We start from the raw sequence: 25,254 nt of genomic DNA, 5'->3' as shown, positions 1-25,254 counted from the left end.
AAACTAAATTGTTTTTAGCATTTTACTCGGCCCCTACTGGAAAAAAAAATTAAAGGCAGGAAATATCAATATTTAAAACAATAACCATTTATGAAATAACCGGCTTATTGGCAATATCAGACATTGCTCCAGTGCATAGGGGCCAAACTGACTCTCAGAACAAGTTTATTAAAAAATTGAGAGGAACATAGTGCTTATGTTATCCTTCTGGCTAAAAATATTACAACTGTTCATAAATAAATATTCCTGTACATATATATTAAAAAAAATGCTTGTTAGCTGTCAGATGGCTGTGACTTGTAGAACATCTCATTTACCAATTAGTTGATGTACTATATGTAGTGCTCCCTGCATGATGGTGCTGGGGTATCTCCGCAGTTTATATACTTATTATTCTATTTTCTGCTGGTGGCAACACAACAGAAATTGGGAGTCAAAGGCGTCTGGCTCCGCTTGTTTGTTATTGATGTTGTCCCACATTCCCCTTTGTATTATGTAAATATTATCAGTGGTAAATAAAGTGTAAATATATAAACGAAATCATTTCATGGATCAACTAAATATATATTCTAGAGATCTTCAAATGATCCCTTGTCCCAGTATGTTGATGCTATTCATAGCCCACACATTTAATAAGCAAATTATGGTTCAAATCAATCTAGGAATGATCAAATCCTTGTGTTCATCAACAATAATTTGAACACTGCCCCATATTTTTATTCAATTGCCTGCCAACATATCAGGTTGCTAGATCTATTTAATACCATAAACTGAGTTGTGTATATATCTGTTGAAATTGATAAAGATTATTGATCATGAGTTAAAAAAAAAATTATTCTTCAAAAAGTTTACCTTCTTCTTCTCTCATCCTTTCTAATTCTTGCTCTGTGAAGAAACTAAATTGTTTAACATCTGCGTCAGAAACCTCTTTATCTACATGCTTCGCTACTTGTTCAAACTTTCTCTTTTTCTCACTGAAAGTTAACTGCTCTGGGTCATCCATAATTGGCACAACATTCTGAAAGTAAGGAAAATATAATGAATATGTTAAGTAACTAAACATATAAGTCTAACTCCTGTAAAAAGGAACATAATATTTGATTTAATATGTCTGATAGGAAATATGAATTATACAAAAAAAAAAACGATTATAGGCATTAGTAGAGTTAGCCGTACCAAAAGTATCTAAGAAACCCCACCCCCAATATACCCAATATTTGTAAAAATAATTACATGATGACTGAATTAAAATTATGCACATTTTATGTGTGTTTTTTCTTAGTTCTAACTAATGAGAACACATATTTGATCCCAAGCAAAGCTATGCACGGAAGAGGATCTGACTACCTTTTTTCTGTGATTCACAATGGTATCTTATTGGGAGCAGTCTTTTCCTCTGAAATGCTAGAGTAAATGTGCTCCTACTAGTGAAAGTAGTACTAAACCATACATGCACCGCACCTATGGCAAATTTCTGATGACTGAATATGCATACTATGCACAGATGCACAAGAAATTTGTTCAGAAAGTTCCCATTATTTTATTAAGCAAAGAAAATCCACTTTTATACGCCCTGTTTGCAGTTAGGTTATAACCCACAGTAAACCATGTCTCCTGACAACCATAGTACAACGAAGTTGAACTTTATTTTAAAAAGATTGATGTAGAGTTCTTTAAGCTATGTCTTTGGAGGATTTGTACAGGTGTTATTTTCAACAGAGCAGTTGGTTTAACCTCAATTTTATAACAGTGGATAAGAAAATAGTCTAAGCATATACTCTATGCAATAAACTAAGCATTAAAACTAAATCATTCTCATTTACGAAAACAACGATCTGAGAGAGAAAAATTTAGATTGAAAAAAAATATACTCAGCAGAAACTTTCCAAAGTGTTTTAATAATAGTCTTTGCCACTTACGTTTGGTGCTTTTTGAGGTAGCATTTTAGCACCAGGAAGCTTTGATTTCCCAATAGGATCAACCAGTGATTCATCGGTACTAACAGTGGCATCCACAGTTGAAATGTCTACTTCTTTAGACATATGATATATTGGAGAAGGCGGAGACCTCAGATCATCATCAAATGAGCCAATGTTCTATGGTAACAAAAAAAAAAAAAATTAAAAGATTTCACTTTAGTGAGGTTCAAAAAAAATTTCTATCATAACAAATGCAAGTTTCAAACATGCAGGTATATATATACCATTCCATTGATATCCTTCTCAACTGATGTGTTTTTCAGTGGTGTACTAATAGGCACTTGTGATAAAGCTACATAGTCATCTGTGTTTTGGGAAGGATTAATGGCATTCTCAATAGCCTAAAATAGAATTCCACATACATTACAAAATTACGTAAATAAATATTACATGCATTGATTAGTTTCAGCATATTACATTATAAAAAGCAACCCTTCTTGCTTTCAGCAAGTGTAAGTAATTGAAGGCTAAATCAAAAACACCTAGACACACATATAAACTTACAGCGTTCACTAGATCTTCATCACAAGGGCTTTTATCTAGCTGATGCGACATTCCTCCATGCTGGTTTTTCAGCCTTTCCTGTTGGAAATTGGTAAAGTACATGAATATAATGCATCTTTGTGGAAATTTTTGAACGCTATTGAATGAAATTATGATTCAACATTTACTTGAACTTAATAATTCAATGCAATTGTCAGCCTGTTTGACTAAGATTCAGCACAACAGATTTAAGAGCAAAACAATCGTTTTAAAATATGTTGATTATGTATGCAAATATATTTTCCTATATATATGTACATTGAAATATGATCAACAAACTGATGATTTAGAAGTCATTTTCAAGGGTCACTGTCACACACTGAGAGAAAAATTCAGTGACTTTTCTTTCACTCTATCCCTTGCCCCCCCCCCCCAAGAAAATTAATTACTTTGCTGAAACGTTCCCCTTAAAGTTAGAAAAACCATGGAAAATCAACTTCAGCCAACCATTACAAACACTGGAATAAAACTCAATTTTTGCAACAGGAAACGATCATGTTATATGACATGTTGTTCCGGATAATTTCTCACAAGTCCTTGAAAGAAGCAGAGGATGACCATTTTCAGGACACACAGATTTATTTCACAGAAAACAGCTATTTACATGTATTTATAAGCAGACAGCACACTGTCGACAAATAAAGATTCTCGCACTGAGCTTAAAGTCCAACAACAACTCTCTCTTCCTCTTGATTGCATCATTTTTATAGACTTGTCAAACCTTCGAGAGAGTTTCCAGAGAATTCTATTTCATAGTACCAAGTTGGTAGCGCCACTTTCCAAAGGTCAAAAGAGATTTTCTAGACCAATCTAGAAGCTTCGAGTATATCTTGACATTTCCGGTTTGGCAACAGGAGATTACTGTCCCGAGAGGTTCTCCAAAAATTGCACTACACTTAATCTTCATAACAATATGATAGAACCACACAGTAGCTGCAGCTCATAAGACGCTGTAAGATCAGGCAGTATTGCTGCAAGATATTCATCATTCTAATGGAGTATACAAATTCGCCATGGACTTTTGTCATTTATAATTTTTTATCCATCCAGCTCCATTTCCCAGCTCGTGGTATGATAATATGTTATATACATCGATGGCATACTGAGTGATTTTGCATGCATAGAAGCATTTTCATCGAGTGACAGCCATATATGCGCAGCTTAGAGTAAGCACAAGAAATTTTCTAAAAAAAAGTCAAAATTTTCATTGAAATTTTTTTCAATGAAAATTTTGAAATCAAGTAACTCAACATTGAGAGATGAGCTTCAGATGTCAAGAAATACTCTTCTACTTCATAATCAAAAGGCTCAAAAACATGTTGAATTTCAGTGTTTTTACTGACCAATAATAACTTTATTTGGAAATTTCCAGATGGTGCTAATTGAACAACGAATTGTAGGAATGAATGTGTGACCTTTTCTCTTATTTCATGATTTTTTTTTTTGATTTTTGCAACCTTTTCATTTCAAGATTTTTTCATGTTGGCAGACACCCTACTCTTATCATCCTTTCCTTGATGTAAGATCAGGCCAATGCTGTTATTCATAATGAAGTTCATACATTCAACTGATAATGGAGGAACAATTAATTGATTACATAATATTCAATAAATATTAGATTTGCACAGACACTAACCATTTTGTCTAAATCTTCTTTTTCCCATTCAGCTGTTTCTTTGATTACTTCTTGTTCCTTGAAGAATAAAAGTTCATTGAGAAGTCAAAAACATATCCAATACATTAGTTAAAATACAGGAAAAAAATTAAGCTATGCAATGTGGTTACTTCATTCATAAAAGTTTTGGTAAATCCGAATAGGTCAAGGAAAGAGACTTTTGGATAATTATGTTGAGGTGAATTGGTGAAGACTAGTACTTTTCTTTCACCTTGGCATAATTATCTAGAAAGTCTCTTGATGCATTGCGAGCAGAAAAAAATCCCCTCTCCGAATCACAATAATTTTACTTTACAATTAGAAAACTTTGCAATCATCATAGTGATAGTCACAGCACATATTTTTTGCAATAAGTACTGCGATGCTCTTGTTTTTGAAGACCAAGGTTTAAAACAAATACCTATGCCATATATGTGATAATTTTTAAGAAAAAGAATTTAAAGAAATTAGGACAAAAGAAAAATTGGCTAAAAATATCAACCACCACCATTTCATTATTTTCAAATATTAGCTCAAGAGATTGTAATATTTTATTGTGAAGAATTCACAAATTATACATTAAAGCATCCAAATTTTTTAACAACAACATTTTAACTTCCAAGAAATATTATTTAGTAAAATGTTTCACAAAATACAACAAAACTTGTTATTCCTTTATTTTTTTAAACAGAAAAAATACAATGCATATGAAGATTTTTCAATGAATATTGAATATAAACTACCTGTCTGAAAACGTGAGTAAGCTCATCTACTTTGTCAATTGATGAGGAGGATATTGATGGCTTCATCTCTCGTTTGTATTCAGAATCATCATCATCTTCTTCCTCATTAATCCTATTATTGTATCCATTACATACGATGAGTCGAACAGTATCACAGGCTGATCTGAGTGCAGTTATAGCTTCTTGGTAAGTTGCTCCAAGCAATGACGTTTCATTCACCTACATAATGAAATATAAATGTAGAGATTAAACAAAAGTTTGTAAAACATACTTATACTCATAGAGTACAACAGAATACAAAAATATATTTTGAAAACCACAATACTCAAATAACCCGATAAATAATGGTGAAAGACAAGATTGGTAATGCATCCTCCAACCTTCAAATTCAGTTTTTATTTTTGAACCCCGGTAGAAATTTTTATTGCCCATAAAAAATTATAACCTAATTTTTACCTATAAAAAATTATAGGCATGACTATGTTAATATTTCCAATGACTTCTCTACTATCATCTCTCTATCATCCAATTTTTCTCATTAATACAAATACAAAGTCACAACAGGCAAAATGCCCAATGAGGTGGCTGAGAAAAAGATGCCCATAACAAATATGGATGTCATATATTTCAAAAATACAGCAACCCAATTAAAAACACAATCACAAAAATTATAAATATATACACATGATAAAATATTATGCAATGGCCATAAAGAATATTATGGTTGTCTTATTCTAAGTATGGATAGCTTCTCGATTTACCCCAACATGTTTATCGTATTTCTTTTTAAACGTGTCAATTGTGTTACAATTTACTACCCCCGGGGGTAAGCTATTCATATCTTATCATATCTCATATATCATAAATCTCATATATAATAAAATTCTGAATATAGTGGTCATAATAGTTGGTCTTTTAAAATGTTATAGCAGAATTTTACTGTACACGGTCGACACTAGTTTTTACAAATTCAGACTTGAACTAGAGATGTGAGGTGAGAATATTCTCGGAGAACAATATTCTGAAAATATTCTCCTGGATGTAAAAATTGGAGAATAATCGAGAATATTCATTTTTCTTCTAAATAATTTAAATTTTTTACTAATTTTGTTTATATTGTGAAATATAAATCAGTTTTCATTGCCTGAAATATTTACAACAACACAATTTTTGGTATAATCACCTCCCAATAACAACTTTAGTTCGAGAATATTCTCAGAATATTCTGCAGGTCATGATAAGAGGTTTTAAAAGTTTGGTCAAAGATTTTAGACACCTTTAGATTAAAACCTTAAAAAATTATTTTAAAATTAAATAAATTTTCAGAAATAAGTTCACAACAAAAGAAATTAAATCAAAGTTGATTGATAAAGGAAGCTATTCTTATATAATTACCTTCATTCTAAGATACAGAACTGTTGTTTTCTTCAATGCACATACACTTAAATTCTGTATCACTCGCATTTCTTTAAGAGCTGTGAAATTCAGCCCTGTTGGTTTAATTTTCTTGCTTTCAAACTTTAATATTGTGGTCTACAAAGTTCAATAATCCCATCTTCTTGACAGGAAGAGAGACGGGGACGGAGAATATTCTTGAGAATATTTCTCTCAAAGGACTACTATTATAAATTACTAAAGAATATTCTTATCAAAAATAATTATTATTCTCAAGTTACTTATTGAGATTATTTATTATAAGGCCGGTATTACACTATAAAAGTTTGATAAAAGTCCTATTATAAAACTTTAAAAATGCAGCCAATATGGTCAACCGTTGCATTTCTACAATTTTAGATCGATCGTCGCTAAATTTTGCATATATACCAAATGGGACCCGACTTAAACGATAGGCTACTTTAAAATTTCGTCAGAGCAGGGCAAATGCCCCAAATAGGCAAAAAACTGTCGGGCAACAATGGCTTTTGGGCCTCAACAATCACTTTCTGAACGTTTACTTTGGTTACGTGGTTCCCTAGCAATGCATTTAAGACGTGTATATGCCTTTACAATGGTTTGTCACTGTCAGTATATGTATAATATTTATGCTTTTATAATGGTTTGCCAAATTTTCAATACTCTCAGTAATGAGGTTTGAATGACGTCATAATCATCATCAGCATCGCTTTGAGGGTCAGGAAAAGGGTGATCCCCATAGAAATCAGTGTTAAAATTGCCAATTTTAATATAGAAATGTGGAAATTTGGTGGGGTTTTCTGTAATCAATAATTTTAAAAAATTGTATTAAATACTCGATTTTTGAAATATTGAGTTTGCTTAGAGATATACGGAGCCCAGAAAATTAGATATGAAGTAATTAGCCGGACCTACTTTCGAGTGGGATATCCATGCAATAACATTGATTTCAACTCAAACATGAAAATTAAGTTCTTTGTATTGTCTTTTAATCTTCAACTGCATAAATTCATATAGTTTAGGTTTTTTTTAAATTAATTATAGGCCCGTAAAAAGCATATCGAAAAAATTACACAGCTTTAATTAAGCATTTTTTGAAGCAGAAACAGGCAGTGACGGATAACTTGAAGTTCAAAAGGGGGGGGGGGGAATCAAAATACCTAGCACCCTTTAAAAAAAAGAAAAATATACATATTTTTACATTTCTTTAAATCTAGATTTGTTTCCTTGATGAGTTGTGCAGGAAGTCCCATATTGGTGAACTTAGACACGGTTTGCATGTCCCTCAAAGAAAGAGGGAGATATCACGTGATCCGAAAAAAGCCTCATTGAAGAAAACTTGGGTATTATAGCTAGTTACATATATTCTTGATAATACTCTCTGGAAAGATTTCGGTAACTAAAGAATATTCTCATCGTGGAGAATATTCTCTGGAAGGACTATTATTAATAACTTCAGAATAATTCTTATCATTTTCTATAAGAATATTCCCCAGTAATATATAAAAGTAGTCCTTCCAGAAAATATTCTCAAGTTTATTATATGTAATTATATTATAAATAACAGCAGAATATTCTCATCAAGAACTTATAAGAACATTATAATAGTAGTCCTACCAGAGAATATTCTCGAAAGATTATTCTCGAGAATTTTACATCTCTAACTTGAACAACTGTAAGTTTGTAAATAGGAAAGATATTCAAAGACATGGCATATTGTTCAGGATAGAGGTCCAGATATTCTAGAAATAAGTGTCTGTTTTTAAATTAGAGGTTCATAAGATCAAGCAAGAACTGCATGAAGGAAAGCAACTGCATCAATCAAAATTTGTAATTATTAAAAATAATTAATAATCTATTATTTACTTCAACAATCCTCATGCCAGGATATATCCTTCCATCAGCACCTGCAGCTCCATCTTCATTTAACTACAACATAAAACATGATTTAAGTTCGATACAATTAAGCGAGAAGTACAAACACAATAAGATAGGCTATTTTCAAGTATGCTTTCTTGCCTTCCACTTCTATTTTCATTCAGAAAGTCAAGTAAAAAAAAGTAAAAAAAAATTGTGTGAGAATCTAGTGTGATAGAAGTGAAATTGTTAGGTTGTTACTGGTCACAAGATATCGAAACATGGGAACACACACTCATTTCCACTCCAACCTAACCCAATTCTATTTTCTTAAAAACTGCGCATAGCCCCTCTTACCATCTCTAAAGAGGACGTTCTATGATTCCAGCAGTGTCATGAAATAAGGAAAGGTAATAAAATGTCTTTGATACAAAGAGTAAAATGGTCCAGTTTAACGGAAAGGAAAGCTTGCATTATTTCCATTCCTTCATTTCACTTTTGTTGTTGAGGGAAAGAAAGGTTACACCATTTCTGTTCCTCCATCTCACTTTTTCTGCTGCCAATGATAATGAGTGTTTAAAAAATAAAAGGCCAAATTTTATAAAAGGGTGGTAGACAGTGTTTTTGTAGACATACAGAGAATGTATCCAGAAATGTTATGCTAGAGTAAGATTAAAGTTTACATGGAGAGGTTGATCTAGTCTTATTGCATACATTCTCTGTGAATGGATGCTTTTCTAAGTCATGTAAAAAATCCTCAGTGTAATTAAATGAATCAGGCCCAGGCTATGGGTATCCAGGAGTTCTGGAACTTCTTATTTGGATTAGATAACGTAAGTTAGCATTTGAAGATCACTGTCTCAAAGCTGCAAGTGCCCACTCTGTGCAGACTTCAATGGAAAACCAGTTATCATTCATGCCTTCAAGTGGAAAAACCACGGGGAACCAACTTCTACAGAAAACCATTATGCTGTCAGTCAATGCAATGCAAGGCCATCGTGATTGGGCACTCAACCTCCAGGTGGAAGACAACTAATTTTCTCAGTTAATAAAGAAAAATATAGCAAGAAAATAGCATAATTTGGAAAAAATTTAAATACTTACCCAAGAAATGAAAATTCCTTCATCGTCTTTATCATAAGGATTACCAGGCTGGCCACCAACACCACCTTGAATACCCATCCCTAATTTTTCTGTAGAATGTTTTATTATCATTATTTCCTAAACAGATAAAAACCAACTAGTTAGTTCACAAAAGTATACATAATGTGAAGAATTATCTAAATATGTTTGAATATTTAATGTGCATCACAGATAATTTAATGCTTTCATATTATATAAATGATTAAAAAAAATTAAATTGGGCATTAATTTATATATGATTCAGTAGAAGTAAATATCAGATTGTGTGAAAGTGATTATTCATGGCACAAATTTCACAGAAAATGATGCATTTCAATGAATATATTTTGATGAGAAAAGTTTAATGAAAGAAATTCTTTAACCTGAAATTTAAAACCATGGTCATAACAAAAGTCAACACACAAATGTGGTGAAAGCAGCTCAAAACTTTGAGATTGTTTGAGATACGTATAATTAAATTCCAAATATCTACAGCGAAAAGTCACATTCCGAAAACTTATCCGCTATGTACTGATACATGAATTTTCAAATAAAATTAAAGTAATTCCAAATATTAAATTCCAAAGCTACTCTGGAAATTTTAAACTCTTCTGAGCAATATAAGTAGCAACAGAATAATACATATATATGGAGTAAAACCATAAGAACAACAGAATTTACCTTGTGAAGCTGCAGAAGACAAAACAAACACATAGAGTGTCACATGCACTTTCACCTTGGAACTATGAGACAGGAGGAAACAGCTGAAGCAAGACAGAAAGTGTGCAGCACATCTGCAAATTCTTTATCAGCAAAAATATAACACAATAATGAATGGGAGGGGGGGGGGCCTCTTTTATTATAAACAGTGGAGAATACTGCATTTTACCAAACAAAATATAATCTGGAACTGGCTATTGCTTTATAGATTAATTTCTACTTCCTGAAAGAAATTGGGAGGGGAATTATATTCACAGATTTTTGATATTTTAATACCAACCAACCTCTTGGATAGATTTTGAATTTGAAATTCACCTGGCAGTCTAGTTATTATTCAATTTTAACAAATTCTGCAGAGAAATGTGTATGAGGTGCTATGTACGGTCAAGTATAGTAGTCATTAGCATACTTGCATTCGGATCCCAATTTGGGCGTACCATTTTTTTAAAAACACTGGATTTCTTAACAAACCTTGGACAGATCACATGAATATCGTCTTTTAAAAACATTTAAAACAATTACGATTTTTAAAATTTATAATGTACAGATGATTTTGTAAAATTTATTGTGTAATAATGCATCAAAAAATATTTTAGATAAAAGGACTTTCCAATTTCTTACAATGTGAACCTGTTCAAAGATTGGAAAATAAAGAAAAACTGATTATATATATGAAGAAAATATTTTGTGAAAAGTATTTTTTCCATCATGAAAATGTAATGGGTCAGGTGCTTAAAAATACCTTATTTACCCGACTAAGAGACAATGGTTCTTTTTGCCCACATTTTCATCTCAAAATGGGGAGAAGTCTTATATGAGAGAGGAAAATAAATGTTTATGTCACAAATCCTCATAAGGAAAGCAGATGTTTATAGTTGCTTTTTGAGGAATGTCATTCTGAATAAACCCCTTAAAAACACTTGAAAAGGCAACACAGTGAGTGGCTATTGATGAAAGATTTTTTCTAATGGGTAAAATTAAAACTCAAAGCTTTTATCGCACTGGATTTGAACATCACTAGGATAACATAAGATTCAAAAGAAAAGTTGCATTGGGAATGCTCCTAATGAAGCTGAAGGCATTTATGGGAAAACATAGAAAGTGAAGATACAGACGCAACACATCCCTAGCCTTAACATTCAAATAAGAGACAATTTTACATTTAGGATTACCATAATCCAAATTATGATTTATATACATCTGTAGACATGGCAATAAAACTGCAGTTGTTCTTATAATAGCTTTAATGTTTTGCTCGAATCAACTTTATCATTATTTTTACTCAAGTTGATTTTTGATATTAAATTTGTAAATATAAACAAAGCTAATTAGAGAAAGAAGAATTATTATTAATTATTATTTTTAGAAGTCCTGAATTCAGAATATTTAAAAATGGGTTTTAAGTTGTATCTTTCCATCAACCATTTTAACAAGAAAAATCTCAATTATGAGAATGTAGATCCTTCATACATACAATAAAACCTAAATTATTGTTAACCTCATTTATACGGAACTCGGTTAAACAACTTCCATTCCCCTGAGTGATGAAGTAATTATTGCAGAAGTCAGGAAATTCACCTACCAATATAAATGTAGATAATGAGGGCATAAAGACTTCACACATGAAAAATAAACAGCAAAGATTGGGGATTCTCAATTTCTATACCAGGTTGCATCCTCAGCGAACTTAAATTAGCATTCTAACACTTCTTCATTTGAATTTCAATACATGTGGAATTAATAATTTACATCATAGAAAAATTTCCAGCCTGCACCAAAATTTTTTCTCGCACTCTAAGGGGTGTGAAGAAAACAAGACCCCGCTGCATTTGAGGAATTACTTGGTGGGAACAGCAACAGCATTGTCTCTCGTCAGAAATAGTGTTGTTTAAAAACTTTGTGATACAGCAACAAAGCAAAAGGTAACTGGAGTGTCTAAGTCAGTTGAATGTACATTGTTATAATTATTATAATTGATGATCTGCCATTAAATTGATTTACATTCCATTTACCAATGTAGGCTCATCCCAATCATGTCAAATAACAAAGGTTCTACTGTACTATAATTGTAAAGCTCACCCAGTTGCACTGAAAGCTTCAGAAAAATTTTCCAATAAGTTTTTTTACAGATATATATATATATATATATTTTTTTTTTTTTTTTATTTATTTTATTTTATTTCTTGAGTTCTAAACTGTAAAACATGTTTAGGCTTCTTTGTGTGTGTCCGTGAAATGCATTGTTTACTTCCTTATGTGTGTGTAAAGCAAAAACTGAAAGCCCCTATTTGACAAATATAGAATTCAGGCAGAATAGTCATTTCCTAATTGTGCTTAGGGGAAAAAGTTCCATCTCCTTAACTAACTGTAATTACTTCAGATGAAAAATGTTTAACATAAAAACAATACAGATTCACATAATGGTCTGACTTGGGTAGCAAATATTCAAATGTAACAGAAAAAGCCCAATTTCTAACATAACACAAGATTTATCCCATTGTTGAGATTTTTGATGTTCAAGAAATCATAAGTCGACCTGAGCATATTTATTACCCTATAAAAACTCTTAGTTTCAAACATTGGTAAGCAAATGCCATATAGTAATCAAGATTAAACTCTATGTGAAGCCAGGACTATTCTCATGGCAACCAAACTCTTATCCTGAGCTGCATTTTTTTCATATATTATGGGAATTCTATGGGTTTTTTTTAGACACTTAATTTGAATTTCTTTTATGCATCTATTGGTCAAAAGGTATTAAAAGATCATGTATAGTAAAAAGAAATAATCAAAAGAGCAAACTGGACATTTTTTTCCGTTCATTAATGCAATACTATAAAAAATTGTTTTTATTTGCAGAAGCATTTTGTTATTGCAAATGAGACACAGCACACATGACATGACAAAACAAAGCCTGGCAGCCCCAAGTGAGATAAGAAGGGGAAAAAAGCAGTAAATTATCATTAATGATAACATGCACACATTCCCAGAATGCAAACATGCAGGGGGGAAAACATTCATATATATAATAATACTACTTTAACAATAATACTCTTTATATAAACGTAAAAAAAAAGTTCAATCACATAAAATATGAAAATTTTCTCACGCTGCCAAATTAGTCTGAACAGCTTTAATCTAAAATGCACCAATTATTCGTTCTGATTGAGACACATTACAATGAGTTCATTGCATTGGAGAGACATTGCCAAAATGTATTCATGCATTACTATCAAAAGTAAAGCATAATTGGCTAACACAAGAGAGGTAAGAGATGTGGATCATCAAAAAAAGAAAACCAAAGATAAAAAAATAATAGCTAACTGAAATCTTGTGATACAAGGTCTAAAATCTGGATCAAGACAAATTTCTACAATTTGGGCTTTAAAAAAAATAAAAACAATTTATGAATCTCTTTTGAAGACAGTAATATGATGAAATATACAAAACATGCACAATACATTAAATTTGATGGATCATTAAAATTTCTTGCGCTAAATGTTGGAAAAACCAAAACTTAAAAATTGAAGAAAAACGTATAATTTCTCTTTTTGAGAAGCACACACTAGATATAAGGTAATATTGTACTTTTCAGTGAATATGCCTTGAAAAAAAATAAAACTCAGAGGCATTAAAATTCTTCATATGGAAATGACACTGAATAATTAATGGTAAAGTGGGACCAGCTTAAGTGTATAAAATAAAAACACATTGCAGTTTTGGAAATTGTTATGAAATGACTAGGGATGCCTGGTTAAATGAAGAAAAATTAAAAACCTACATTTTGAGAAAAATTTAATACCTTAAAAAAATTATCAATTTTATTTTTCAGTCGGATGTATGTAATTTGCAAACTTGAATATGCTTTTGGATTATAGATTACATAAAGAATAATATTTTCCTTTCTATTCACTTTTCTTTATCAGGAATGCGTATGCGCTACCATCAGACCATAAACACCATAAAGTGCCAAATGCCTAAGTATTTTAAGGAAAAATATATGATGAGCCAAAGTTAGAAGGTGCACTTGTGCACTTAAATGAGTTGTTTTTGTCACGTGGAACGAGACCATTATTATTTGAACAAAAATAAATGAATGATTCAATAAGCAATCAAAAAATTTTAAAATGAAAAGTTCAAGTTATGAAATGATTTGATGAAACAAAGTCAAAACACGTTAAAAAAAGACAACATGCACATAGCTGAATAATGTAAAAAAATTCATGAGTTGAAATTATTGCTGTGCTTAAACTACAATCATCTTAAATAGAATATCAAAATCAAATATGAGGAAAACAAAAATTATAAATCAATACAATCAGTTAATTTTGAGATGCATAGTCATCCATATTAGCTCTATCTATACATTCATACAAACTGAAATTCAAAATTCACATAGTTACAGCCATTTTGTTTCATTCCTACCAGTTATAAAACTAAACTATGAGCATGCACAACATTGATTTACATTGATAAGATAACATGCAATTAATAAATGGCATGCAATTAAGTACGCCAAAATGTTTAGACAAATAAATACACACATAAACGAATAGACTTTTAAGATGAATTATGTACAAAAGATGATCTTTTTATTTCATAAAAGTCACAGAGCTATAAACATCCAAATTCCATACAATATATATATATAATATATTTATTTGTCATATTAAGTATATACAAATGAAGTCTTCAAATCTTGCTTTGCGGTCAATTCACAATTTCAACTCGTTATTTACAAGGATGTGTATAAATATTTACAAATACTTTTTTTTATCCTTTTCCATGCACTACATATTTCCCCCCTTGGCATCATGAGATCATGGGCAGAATGAATATCAATTGAAACTGATGTACTTCCTATCACCACTTCCAATGGACAGTTCAGTTTTACAGTTTTATTGCAATAAATAACAGAGGTTTAAAAAAACAAAACAGAATAATAAATAGACTATATCTAAAATGATAGCTGAGATCCACATTTTTGAAATGAAGAAAAATCATGAAGTTCCACAAGATTTAAATGAACAGGAGGGAAAAGAAAGAAAATAAAATTATTTTTCACAATGTTTTTTTCAATCTATACATTAGTCTCACTTAATTTAAGCTGATACTTATTATTGATTCATTAATAAAGAAATTTTAATACTAGAAACTAACAGTAATGACAATATGTTTCAAATGATGGTTTATGTTTATTTTTAGAATTGACATGTGGGGATAGTTTTCACTTCATACTAAATATTTAAAATAATTAAACAAAAAAAATTAAGCTAATTATAAATAATTCATTTAAAAACAATTTTTTGTTTCATATTTTACAAAAATAAGGTTGCAACTAGAGTATTGGGTTAGGTTTTAATTAACTAGCAACTAGTTGCAAAACTTTATACGTAAAGTTTTATATAGGTTTAGTAATATACATAAAGTTTTGAAATAAACCATTGAATCATCATTTAATAATCAACTACTGAAAGAAGTCCTTTTTCCCCTTAAATTAAAATATAAGAGAAAAAATTAAAATATAAACTTGAAAATTATTACAAACAGATTTAGTTTGACATTTAATACTATCAAAGGACTACTTTAACGATTATTTAGATGAATCTTACTATTTTGAGGGGAGGGGGGGGGGAAAGTAAGCCAAAAACTAAAACAAAGGTCTACACAAAATGGCAATGGTGATTGCGGAATGTGGGTCCTGGACTCAGTGAGCTTTTCACTGACAATAAAAATAAATTAATGACTAAGACCTAGATATATTTCACATAGAACTTATTATGCAAGCAATGAAAATATCTAAAAATCTAGAGCTGGAAAAAAGTTCTAGAAGGCAAGGTTTTGAAATATCAGGCTTGGTCACAATTAAAATCATCGGATCATTGATTGAGATATCTCTGCAGCCCAAATGAAAAGACAATAATCCTTCACAGCAGATATCACCTTTTAGTGGTTGGGTATGGTTTTCAAAAAACCAACCAAAGATTAAAATATTTAATGGAATATTCTCATAAAATGCTTAATATGGACAACTCCTGTAATCAACTAGTTACTGTCAGATTTTTTAATGACATGAGACTTATAATCTTTATAAAATGATTCCAAAAATTGAGTCATAAAACATACAAAATCCATTTCATATACTACAGCTTTTTTGGAAAAGAACTCACCCGAGATAAAAACTCACGTATTGTCTACAGGAAGTCCATGAAACTATAAATTATATCAAAGCATTGTCAACGAATGCACAGAAAAATTACATTTCTTACATTTTTTCATTTTTGCATAGAAAAGCAAGTTTTTTTTTTTTTATAATTATCTTTGAATTAACACTGTCATTCATGATTCAGTGTCAGTATTGCTTTGAGTTTTATATCAAGATTCAAAATTTAAATGCCCTAATGATACAATCTGTGATATTAATGGCTAAGACTTAATAAAAAGGCATAATAAAAAAGTCTGTAGAATCATGAAATTATAAAAAAAATTGAAACAATAATTTAAAAAAATGTTGTTTCACCAACATTTAATACAATCAAAAATCACATATCTGCAGTTAAGAAACACATGACAATTATTTTGCGAGGCAAAACAATTAACTAAATAAACATCATAATTAGAATATGATGTTTTGCTCATTATTTTTATTATAGATGCAATTAGAAGGCAGACAAAATTAAATCTATCATATTTGTGTATCTATAATATATGAAGCCTCGTACATATCATATTGGAAGCTTGTTAATTTTTTCAGAAAATATGTGGTTAGAAGGATTTTGGATTTAAAATAAAGAAACCCTTCATTTAAGTTTCATTTATATTATTTAGTAGAATCATCATTTTCTATTAGTAGCTCTACCACATGCTTCACATATTTTTTTAAGGCACACATAAGCTTTTTTTACCTCTTCATGAATTGAGAGAAATACAACCATTATTAGCAGTATCCAGTTTCTTCTATTCCTACTATCTATTTACACGGAAAATTACACAATAACTTCGTTGTAAAAAATTGAAAGGCAGTGTTTGTTTAGAAATTAGAAAAACAATGACTCTTATGAAAAAAAAAAATTGTTAGTTAATGTGAATAAGTACATCTAAAGAAAGACAAAGTTTAGAAATTACACGGCCTACTCAAACCATTTAGGAAAAAGAACCAGTATTCATAGTGAATGCAAACTTTTCATACAGCTTTAGGATCTACCGAACATTTCGTTTCCCCCTCCCGCTTCAACTAAGTCTTATAATTTTTACTTCAAGCTTAGTATAAACTTAAAGTGAAAGGCTTCTGTTATTATTCAATGTGCATGGATGCAAAGTATTTCAATGCAGATATCATTGCATTTTTAAATTTTTAATCTCAAATAATAGAAAATGATTGATGCTATTAAGTAATTATTTTTCATTGTATTAAAAAGGTATCATAAGTAATGCAAAAAACTCCTTACTTTAAACACTTTTACTTTTGAAAAATTCATTATCTCTTAGATAGTGTGCAGCATTTCTTTAAAACAAAATTAAAGTCAATGTAAAAACTTATTGAAGCTTCAAAGCAATAAATAGTGTAATTGGTTCTTCCACAGATTTGTCTAAAGAAAACATTTAATAGCTGTACAACTGACACGAAAACATATAAATTATAAATAATAGATAAGGGTCAAATATTGCCACTGAACCAATGTGAAATATAAATTATCTGATCATAAAAATCACAAGAAAATATTTTCAAGTTTGCACAGACAATTAAAAAAAATCTCAAACTAAAACATTTTGAAGAGGTAGTACCCAACATTCATATGCTCAAAAATAGGTAGATCAAACACTATACAGTTGTTTTAAAACTAATATAGCCCTTTCTTCAATGCAAAAACTTGAAAGAAAATACTGCACTATAATAGACTATTTTCTTCTTTCTTAAATTTCAATTTCCTGAACTAAAGAAGGAGCTATGCAGTAAAAACTATTTCTCGAAAAGTTATGTCAAACATGTGTCTGAAAAAACATTGCGGCATTTAATGTACTAAATCAATGCATTTACACCTCTGTCTCAAAGTATTTAATTATATTTTGAAAAACTGTTGAAGGCCAAGCCACAATAATAGTAAAAAAAACTAGGAAATTCCTTTTCTTTTGCATAAATCCTGCTTTTTTTTAGAGGTGAAAGAAACCGATAACAAAGGATATCTGCGATAATATTACAACCCATTGTGATGATGGATCTCGTCATTCATGGGTGGATACTATGATTCAAAGGAAGGGAAACTTCACTTAAAACAGTGTGGTGGCATAGGCAAGCGGTTGGGGGGGGGGTTGTTCCAAGTGCCTGTATTCGCTCACACTCATAGCTGACACCAGCTTACCAGCTTTAGTAGAGAGCTGATGATGATAGAAAACACTCTATAAAGATGGTGTCTTAGATAGGCGCACAAAACGCTTAGACTCAAAGAGCAAAAATATGCATTCATCTAAACTTATGGATTTTTTAAAATAAGGTAAACAAAAACTAAAAACAAAAAAAAAAATGTTAGTAAAAATATTTTTCTTAAAAAAGTATTTTAGTGTATTTGCATGTAGTGTAACTGGGGGAATTAATGGAGTAACATGACATAAAATTTTTTATTTTAGTTTTTGTGAATTGAAATTACTATTTTTGTCATGTTTTTCCTTTAAAATGCAAAATCTGTTTCCCAAAAGCTCTTCATCTCAAAATTTTTTGGTTCCATCAGTTTTAAGACAATGCTGTAGTTTGAGTTTGACTGTATTAGCCTCGAAACAGCTGGGTATGATGTTTAATATATATACATATTTTTAAGCACAAATATGTTGAATACTACCTCTTCTATCAGATCAAAAAAGTATATTGTTTTATAAAACATTTTGTTTTGAATGACCAAATTATTAATGATTAGAAATTAAAAATGCAAACGCACAGCACAGATAAAAATCCATAAAGCATGACACTAAAACCCTATAACAAACTAAAAAAAAATATCAAATTAAAGCTTTACACATCATTCCATGGGCAATGTTAGATAAACCAAATCTGAATTTTTTCTCATACTTATCACTTATCAAGATGATTTTTTTAGGAACACTAAATTATGTAGAATTGTGAAATTTTTCACGGCCTTTCAGCATTAATACAAAATTTAAGAAGGCACAATATAGACCAATCAACTGCACCCATTGCTCCTAAAATTATGAGTTATTTACAAGTCATGAAACTAAAAAGATATTGATAGCTTCTGAATTCGTTCAAAAATTAAAAACACAATGTAAGAACAGACTTCTTCACCGCCGCTGTACATATAGCTCACATTAAAAGCATGAGCATGTGAAAACTAATACTATCTAAAAAGCATTCACAGCATCATAGGTATTAAAATTTTCTTTCAGTGAAAGAAGGAGAACACAGAAACATATTTAAAAATTTAAAACAATGCCACCTATGAGGGACAACGACTTTCTCTTAGAAATGTACACAACAGTACTTATAGCTCAATTCGATGCAAATCAATTCATTTATGTAAAATGGGGGAAAAAATTATGCTACAAATCACTTTCACCATTTAGAATTGTCCGCCCTACCTGCCACCCTTTAGGCAATGGATCATGCCTAATAGTCAGATGCATCTCATATGTTGGGGCAAGTAACGCCATTACTGCATCACGATGAGTAGCATTATGTACATCAGCTCCGTTCACCTATTAAAAAAACTTCATTTTATCATTCCAAGACATCTTCCACATCTATAAATTAAAATGAAAGCTAAAAAAAAAAATTAACTTAGAATGGTTCACAGTTTTCCTTTCATATTTCTTAGGAAGCATATTATGTAACTAGATACATTAAAAAACCAAATAATTCATTAATAAATCAATAAGCAGAAATTTGCTTGAAAATAACCATAGAAAAATGTAAGATGAGGTCAGAATATGATGTTCTCTCACAACTCGGATGGCTTTGAATATTTACAGTACAGACGCCATCTTTTCAGTGATTAATATATTCATTACTACAACCAAATTCTAGTTACTTTGCATATTGGCTATAACTAGGATTTTCAAATTCCCACACTTTTAGGAATCAAGAAAATAATCCAGAAAAATTCCCAAAAACTTTGATCCTGGGATCCAGGCAAATTAGAATAGAATGGATGGAATAATCCTGATGAGACTAGAACTTTCATAATATATCACGATTGCGAATTTGAACAGTTCTAAGTTGCAACTTAATAACTATGTATGATAAAAACAATGTTCACCTAATCCCCTCTATTTTGAAATAGTTTTTAGTCTAACTCAAAAGGAAAAGGTCCCAAGGTGTCAACTTCAAAAAATTATGAAAAAATCTAAGTACATTCATCTCAGCCAGAAACATAAAAAAAATTAGAGGCAGAATGCTATTATTACAGCCACAAAAAATTATTAAAAATGGCTACTCATAGCCTCTTGCACTTGGTAATATCTACAAAAAAAAGTTATTTTCACTTTCTTTTCTATTCTTTTCTCCAGTTTCTGTTTCTAGAAACTAGTTATTTCTTTGCCTGTGCTGTACTTGATGACTTGTTTGAATGATGCCACTCTACTCTAACACTCTAGGGGGGATGTAAAGTTTTAAATTCCTTATTGTCTTCTGTTGGTGTTGAAAATAATAATATCTACATTTATTCACTTATTTCTTTTTTGGGTGACCTATAATAATTCTGTAGCATTTTTCACATTTTTGTGCACATTTAAATGAGTAGAATCAGTGGTAATTTTTTAAAACTTTTTGAAGACGTCACCTTGGGACAGTTTCCTTGTAATTTTTAAAAATAAAATTCTTAATTACACATGCTGCAAAAATCACTATTTTATAAGAAACAAAGTAGAAATTGTACCTTCAGAAGTCGATCACCAACTCTTAATTTCCCAGTCTTTGCTGCAGCACCGTCAGGTACAATCTGTATCAAAAAAGGAAAAAACCCCATAAATATCCCCAGATAACAAATTATACACTGGTGAAATAAAGAGAATTTGCATATTTTATCGAATTTCATGAAAAGAACTGAACTGAATGTAAAACCACTGCTTCTAGACAAAAATGCAAATCTTGTACGTCAAATACGTAAGCGTACACGTGTGTGTAGGCGGAGGCAGTAGAGTAACAGGCTTTATAAGCGCGGTTAAGTTAAGATGCATTTTGTTTGCTAGCACACCTCGGCGAATTTCTTGGTGTTATTTTGCAGCAATCGGTTAATTTCAAATTGTAACAGTAAAAATGAGTAACCACCAACGTTTAGATGATGGAATGAGGTGGTGAATTGTGGGGAGGCTAGAAGCAGGCCAATCTCAAGTCCAGATTTGTAGAGAGTTCAATTTAACGCCCAGCATCGGGTGTAACTTATGGAAACAGTTCCAGGATACCGGATCCATCGAGAGAAAGCCTGGGCAAGGTCGTCCAAGAGCCACGACGGCCAGAGAAGATCGCCATTTGTCGATTATAGTGAGGCGTAACAGGAGTGCTACAGCTTCTCAGCTTTCTCGTGACTTGTATGCAGCCACAGGAACCCATGTATCAAGGGTGACTGTTTTCAAAAGACTTCATGAGAGAGGGTTGTTTGCAAGAAGACCTGCTGTTTGCGTCCTGCTCACTTCTACGGACAGGAGAATCCGTTTATCATGGTGCAGAGAGCATAGAGATTGGAGTATGGATCAATGGGCGACCGTTCTCTTCACTGATGAGTCCCGGTTCAGCCTAAGCACCGATTCTCGCCGTACATTCATATGGAGAGAACCAGGGACCCGCTACCTACCCTCCAATGTCCGCGAAATCGACCATTATGGCGGAGGAGGTTTAATGGTCTGGGCAGGTATCATGTTGGATGGCCGCACACCTCTCCATGTCTTTGAAAGAGGCACTGTGACTGGTGTGAGGTATAGGGATGAGGTCTTGGAGCCCCATGTTTGCCTTTTCAGGGGTGCAGTTGGCCCTGAGTTCATTTTAATAGACGATAACGCGAGGCCATATAAAGATTTTCTGCTCGACGATTTTGTAGAGAGTGAGGATATTCGTCAGATGGATTGGACAGCCAGATCTTCAGACCTTAACCCTATAGAGCATGTCTGGGACGCTCTGGGGAGGGCAATTGCCCCAGGAAATGATAAACGGCCTTATTTCAAGTATAAAATCACGCTGCGAGCCCTGTATATCTGTAAGAGGGGACCATGCCCCCCTATTAACCCATTTTTTTGTTTATTTTGCAACCGCTGTTTCATACCATCCGACTCCAACGAGTGTTACACACGATCATGCGTGTGTATTACACAATTACTGATGGTTACTTGTTTTGTATTGTATCAATGTATGTACATATCAAATTTCATTAAAACCGGTACAGTAGTTCTAGAGATAATTGACCAAGTCTGCAAATTCTCTTAATTTCTTACACCAGTGTATGTTCAAGAGCAACATGTAGAGAAACTGCAGTGACAAAGAGTTTGAAAAATTAAAAGCATGTCAGAGAAATAGCACCATATGGGATTTGAAAAGGATGAAATTGCTTTCCAAACATTTTTTTTGAAACAGGGTGGTACGAATAAGCATTCCAGTGCAAGCTTATGCTGAGAGTATAAAATAATAATTTCGGGACACCTTAGATACAATGATGGAAATCCTAATCAGAGCGAGACTGTTCAGCGAGATGGGAAGAACAACCAGATGAAATGCAATTTTGAAGAGGGCAAATAAAAAACGTGACCATAATGTGACGTTTATGTAAAATATGTATATTCAAGATACATTCCTAACTTAATTTTTAAATAATTTTGAACTGAATCTTCTAATGCATATTCATAAGTGTAAAGAACTTTAAAATTTTTTTCTTTCTGATATTTGTATTTTTTTTGGCATCTATACAAAAAGCCTTGCCTGTGTCATAAGTTGAAATAAGCATGAATAAAATTCAGAATAAAGTTCATGTTTTGGTCTTCGGTCACTTCTTTCTGTGTGTCTCATTAAATGCTTCTTTCTAATTGAGATTTCTTTTTTTGTGTGTTTTTAAGTCATTTTAAACACTTCGGGTATGAGATTCTCATGTGCTAATTCTTAAGATTGAAAAGAAATTATTCAAATAAATAAATAAATTTACATGTAATAGTGAAATTATAATTTTTTAAAAAAGCTTAATTTAAAATTACTTATGGGGTTTTTTTTTTTAAAATTCAGTAAGAACATGTTTTTTTTCCCCACCTTTGAAATGAATATTCCAGGATCATCAGCACCAAAAGGATGACATGTGTGATCAACACCTCCAATAATACTGAGACCTAATGGACCTCCAGCTTTCACAAGAGAAATTACCTACATGTGATAAAAATGTTAAATACAATCTTATCCTGAATTCATATAATTCAAATTCTTATTATTTTTTTCATAAACTGATAAAAATGGAAGAATGACTGATTTTTACAATGCGTCTGTCATGAGATGGGAAGAGTTAAATTTGTTAATAATAATAGTATGTTGTTAAACTTGATCAATAAATCTGAATAACATTTCATAAATTAAAAACAAAACCATTCAATTCAAAATAATTGTCTGTTTATAAAGAAAAACAGTACTTAGTAGAAGACCCTAACAGAAATTATTTTTTAATAATTTTTTAAGGTATAAATTTAATAAGAGGGGTTTGCATTTCAGGAATATTTCAGGCAAAGAAAAAGAAAAATAATATAGAAGTAAAATTAGCAGACTGTTATAATACACAAGTCGTATATTTTTTTAAAGTTTTTTTTCTCATTTCTTTAACTACAAGGACATACAACTCCTCTAGCTAGCTAACTTAAAGATAACTCCTCTCACCGTAAAATAACTAGCAAACCGTCGATCCTAGAGGCATACTTCCAATTAGAAAAAGTATCCAAATTCACCACTTCAGATACCTCATTCATATTCCAAGGCGTTGTATAGTTATTAAAATTTAAAAAAAAATGTCTTAATATGAACACTCTGTGCTCAAAACCTCAATTAGAAAGTTGTTGCCCTGTCTCTCCTGAGGCCAACAAAAAAAAATTACACTTTTATAAGTGCAATAATTGCAGAGATATTTCAGTTCAAAATTGTGAGAAAAGTTTGGAAAGAACAGCCTTTCCCACATTTATGCTGTTTTTTGCCATTTTTGTAAATTTTTAATTCAAACATCTCAGCGAATATTGCACTTAGAAACATCACACTTTTTTTGTTGGTCTCAGGAGAGACAGGACAATAACTTTCTAGTTGAGTTTTTTTGAGTGTCTGTATAAAATGTCAATTTTTTAAATATCATTTTATTAACTACACAACTCCTTGCAATAAAAATGATGGATGTACCTAAAATCTGCACGTTATTTGATTATTTTCTTTAATTGGAAATATGCCTCAAGGATCAATGGTTCATCCGTAATTTGCAGCAAGAAGAGTTAGTTATGCACCCTGTATATACGTACTGGACCCTATAATAAATTATAAATAATTTTTTAAAGCTAAATTGCATTTACTTCTCAGTTTCTGTCAAATTCCAGGACTTCATTATGGTGATGCTTACCTCGACATTTTCACTGTGATCAATATGGTTAACACAGTTCATTTCCGTATAGGCACTAGAGATCTTTTCTGACTGTTTCTTGTTCATGAGAGAGTTTTGCATATTTTCAAGGCTCTCCTTGGTCTGAACACTGTTACAAACAATTTCACTGGGCTGTTTTGTGAGAGAGTTGCTTACAGATTCAACATCAAGAGGATCGTTCCTTAAACCAGGAAGCTTTGTGTATAAAGAGAAGGTTTTTGTGTCTGTAGATGCGGGTGAAATTTCTGGTCTCCTATAGCTACCCATGTAAGATGGACGATTCGCCATGTATGAACCAGAAGAATAAAACTTTTGGGTATATGGACGAGGAAGACCGATAAGCCTGGGTGACTTCTGGGCAAATAATGACTGTGATGAAGATAAAGGAGTTTTCTCTGGAAGATGAGGTGCATTCGGGTCTCTTGGTACCAACTGTAACAAATTTTAAATCTTAATCAATGCTCAAATAATTAAAGAAGACTGTTATAAATTTCATAAAAGAAATATTAAACGTTCAAAATACATGGCATAATTGTATACTCAACCAGAATTTGAATATAAAAATTGTTGGACAAAAGAGCTGAAGAGAAATCACCTGGACCTATTGCTTAAAGTAATTGAATAAAACGTAAAAC

At 31.5% G+C, this 25,254-nt stretch overlaps 1 protein-coding gene across 2 annotated transcripts in view; it reads right to left on the bottom strand.

Annotated features, from left to right (window-relative positions):
- LOC149068974 (protein scribble homolog) overlaps window positions 1-25,254 on the bottom strand; it is a 59,828-nt gene that overhangs the window by 5,960 nt on the left and 28,614 nt on the right. For both annotated transcript variants that reach the window (XM_089250801.1, XM_089250800.1), the window contains exons 23-34: window positions 24,599-25,051; window positions 23,266-23,376; window positions 20,915-20,977; window positions 19,620-19,736; window positions 9,294-9,410; window positions 8,199-8,261; window positions 4,920-5,138; window positions 4,159-4,215; window positions 2,484-2,561; window positions 2,204-2,320; window positions 1,920-2,096; window positions 853-1,018 (exon numbers count right to left, since the gene is read on the bottom strand). In XM_089250801.1, the coding sequence (XP_089106927.1) occupies window positions 853-1,018; window positions 1,920-2,096; window positions 2,204-2,320; window positions 2,484-2,561; window positions 4,159-4,215; window positions 4,920-5,138; window positions 8,199-8,261; window positions 9,294-9,410; window positions 19,620-19,736; window positions 20,915-20,977; window positions 23,266-23,376; window positions 24,599-25,051 (1,738 nt within the window). The remainder of the gene's footprint in view (window positions 1-852; window positions 1,019-1,919; window positions 2,097-2,203; window positions 2,321-2,483; window positions 2,562-4,158; window positions 4,216-4,919; window positions 5,139-8,198; window positions 8,262-9,293; window positions 9,411-19,619; window positions 19,737-20,914; window positions 20,978-23,265; window positions 23,377-24,598; window positions 25,052-25,254) is intronic.

This window comes from Pholcus phalangioides, unplaced genomic scaffold (genome assembly GCF_987345545.1).
Source record: "Pholcus phalangioides strain wild (caught in Gottingen) unplaced genomic scaffold, Ppha-v1.0 ptg000024l_1, whole genome shotgun sequence".
NCBI classification, from domain to species: domain Eukaryota; kingdom Metazoa; phylum Arthropoda; class Arachnida; order Araneae; family Pholcidae; genus Pholcus; species Pholcus phalangioides.
The sequence above is the reverse complement of the archived record's forward strand: the minus strand, read 5'-3'. Positions and strand labels throughout refer to the sequence as shown.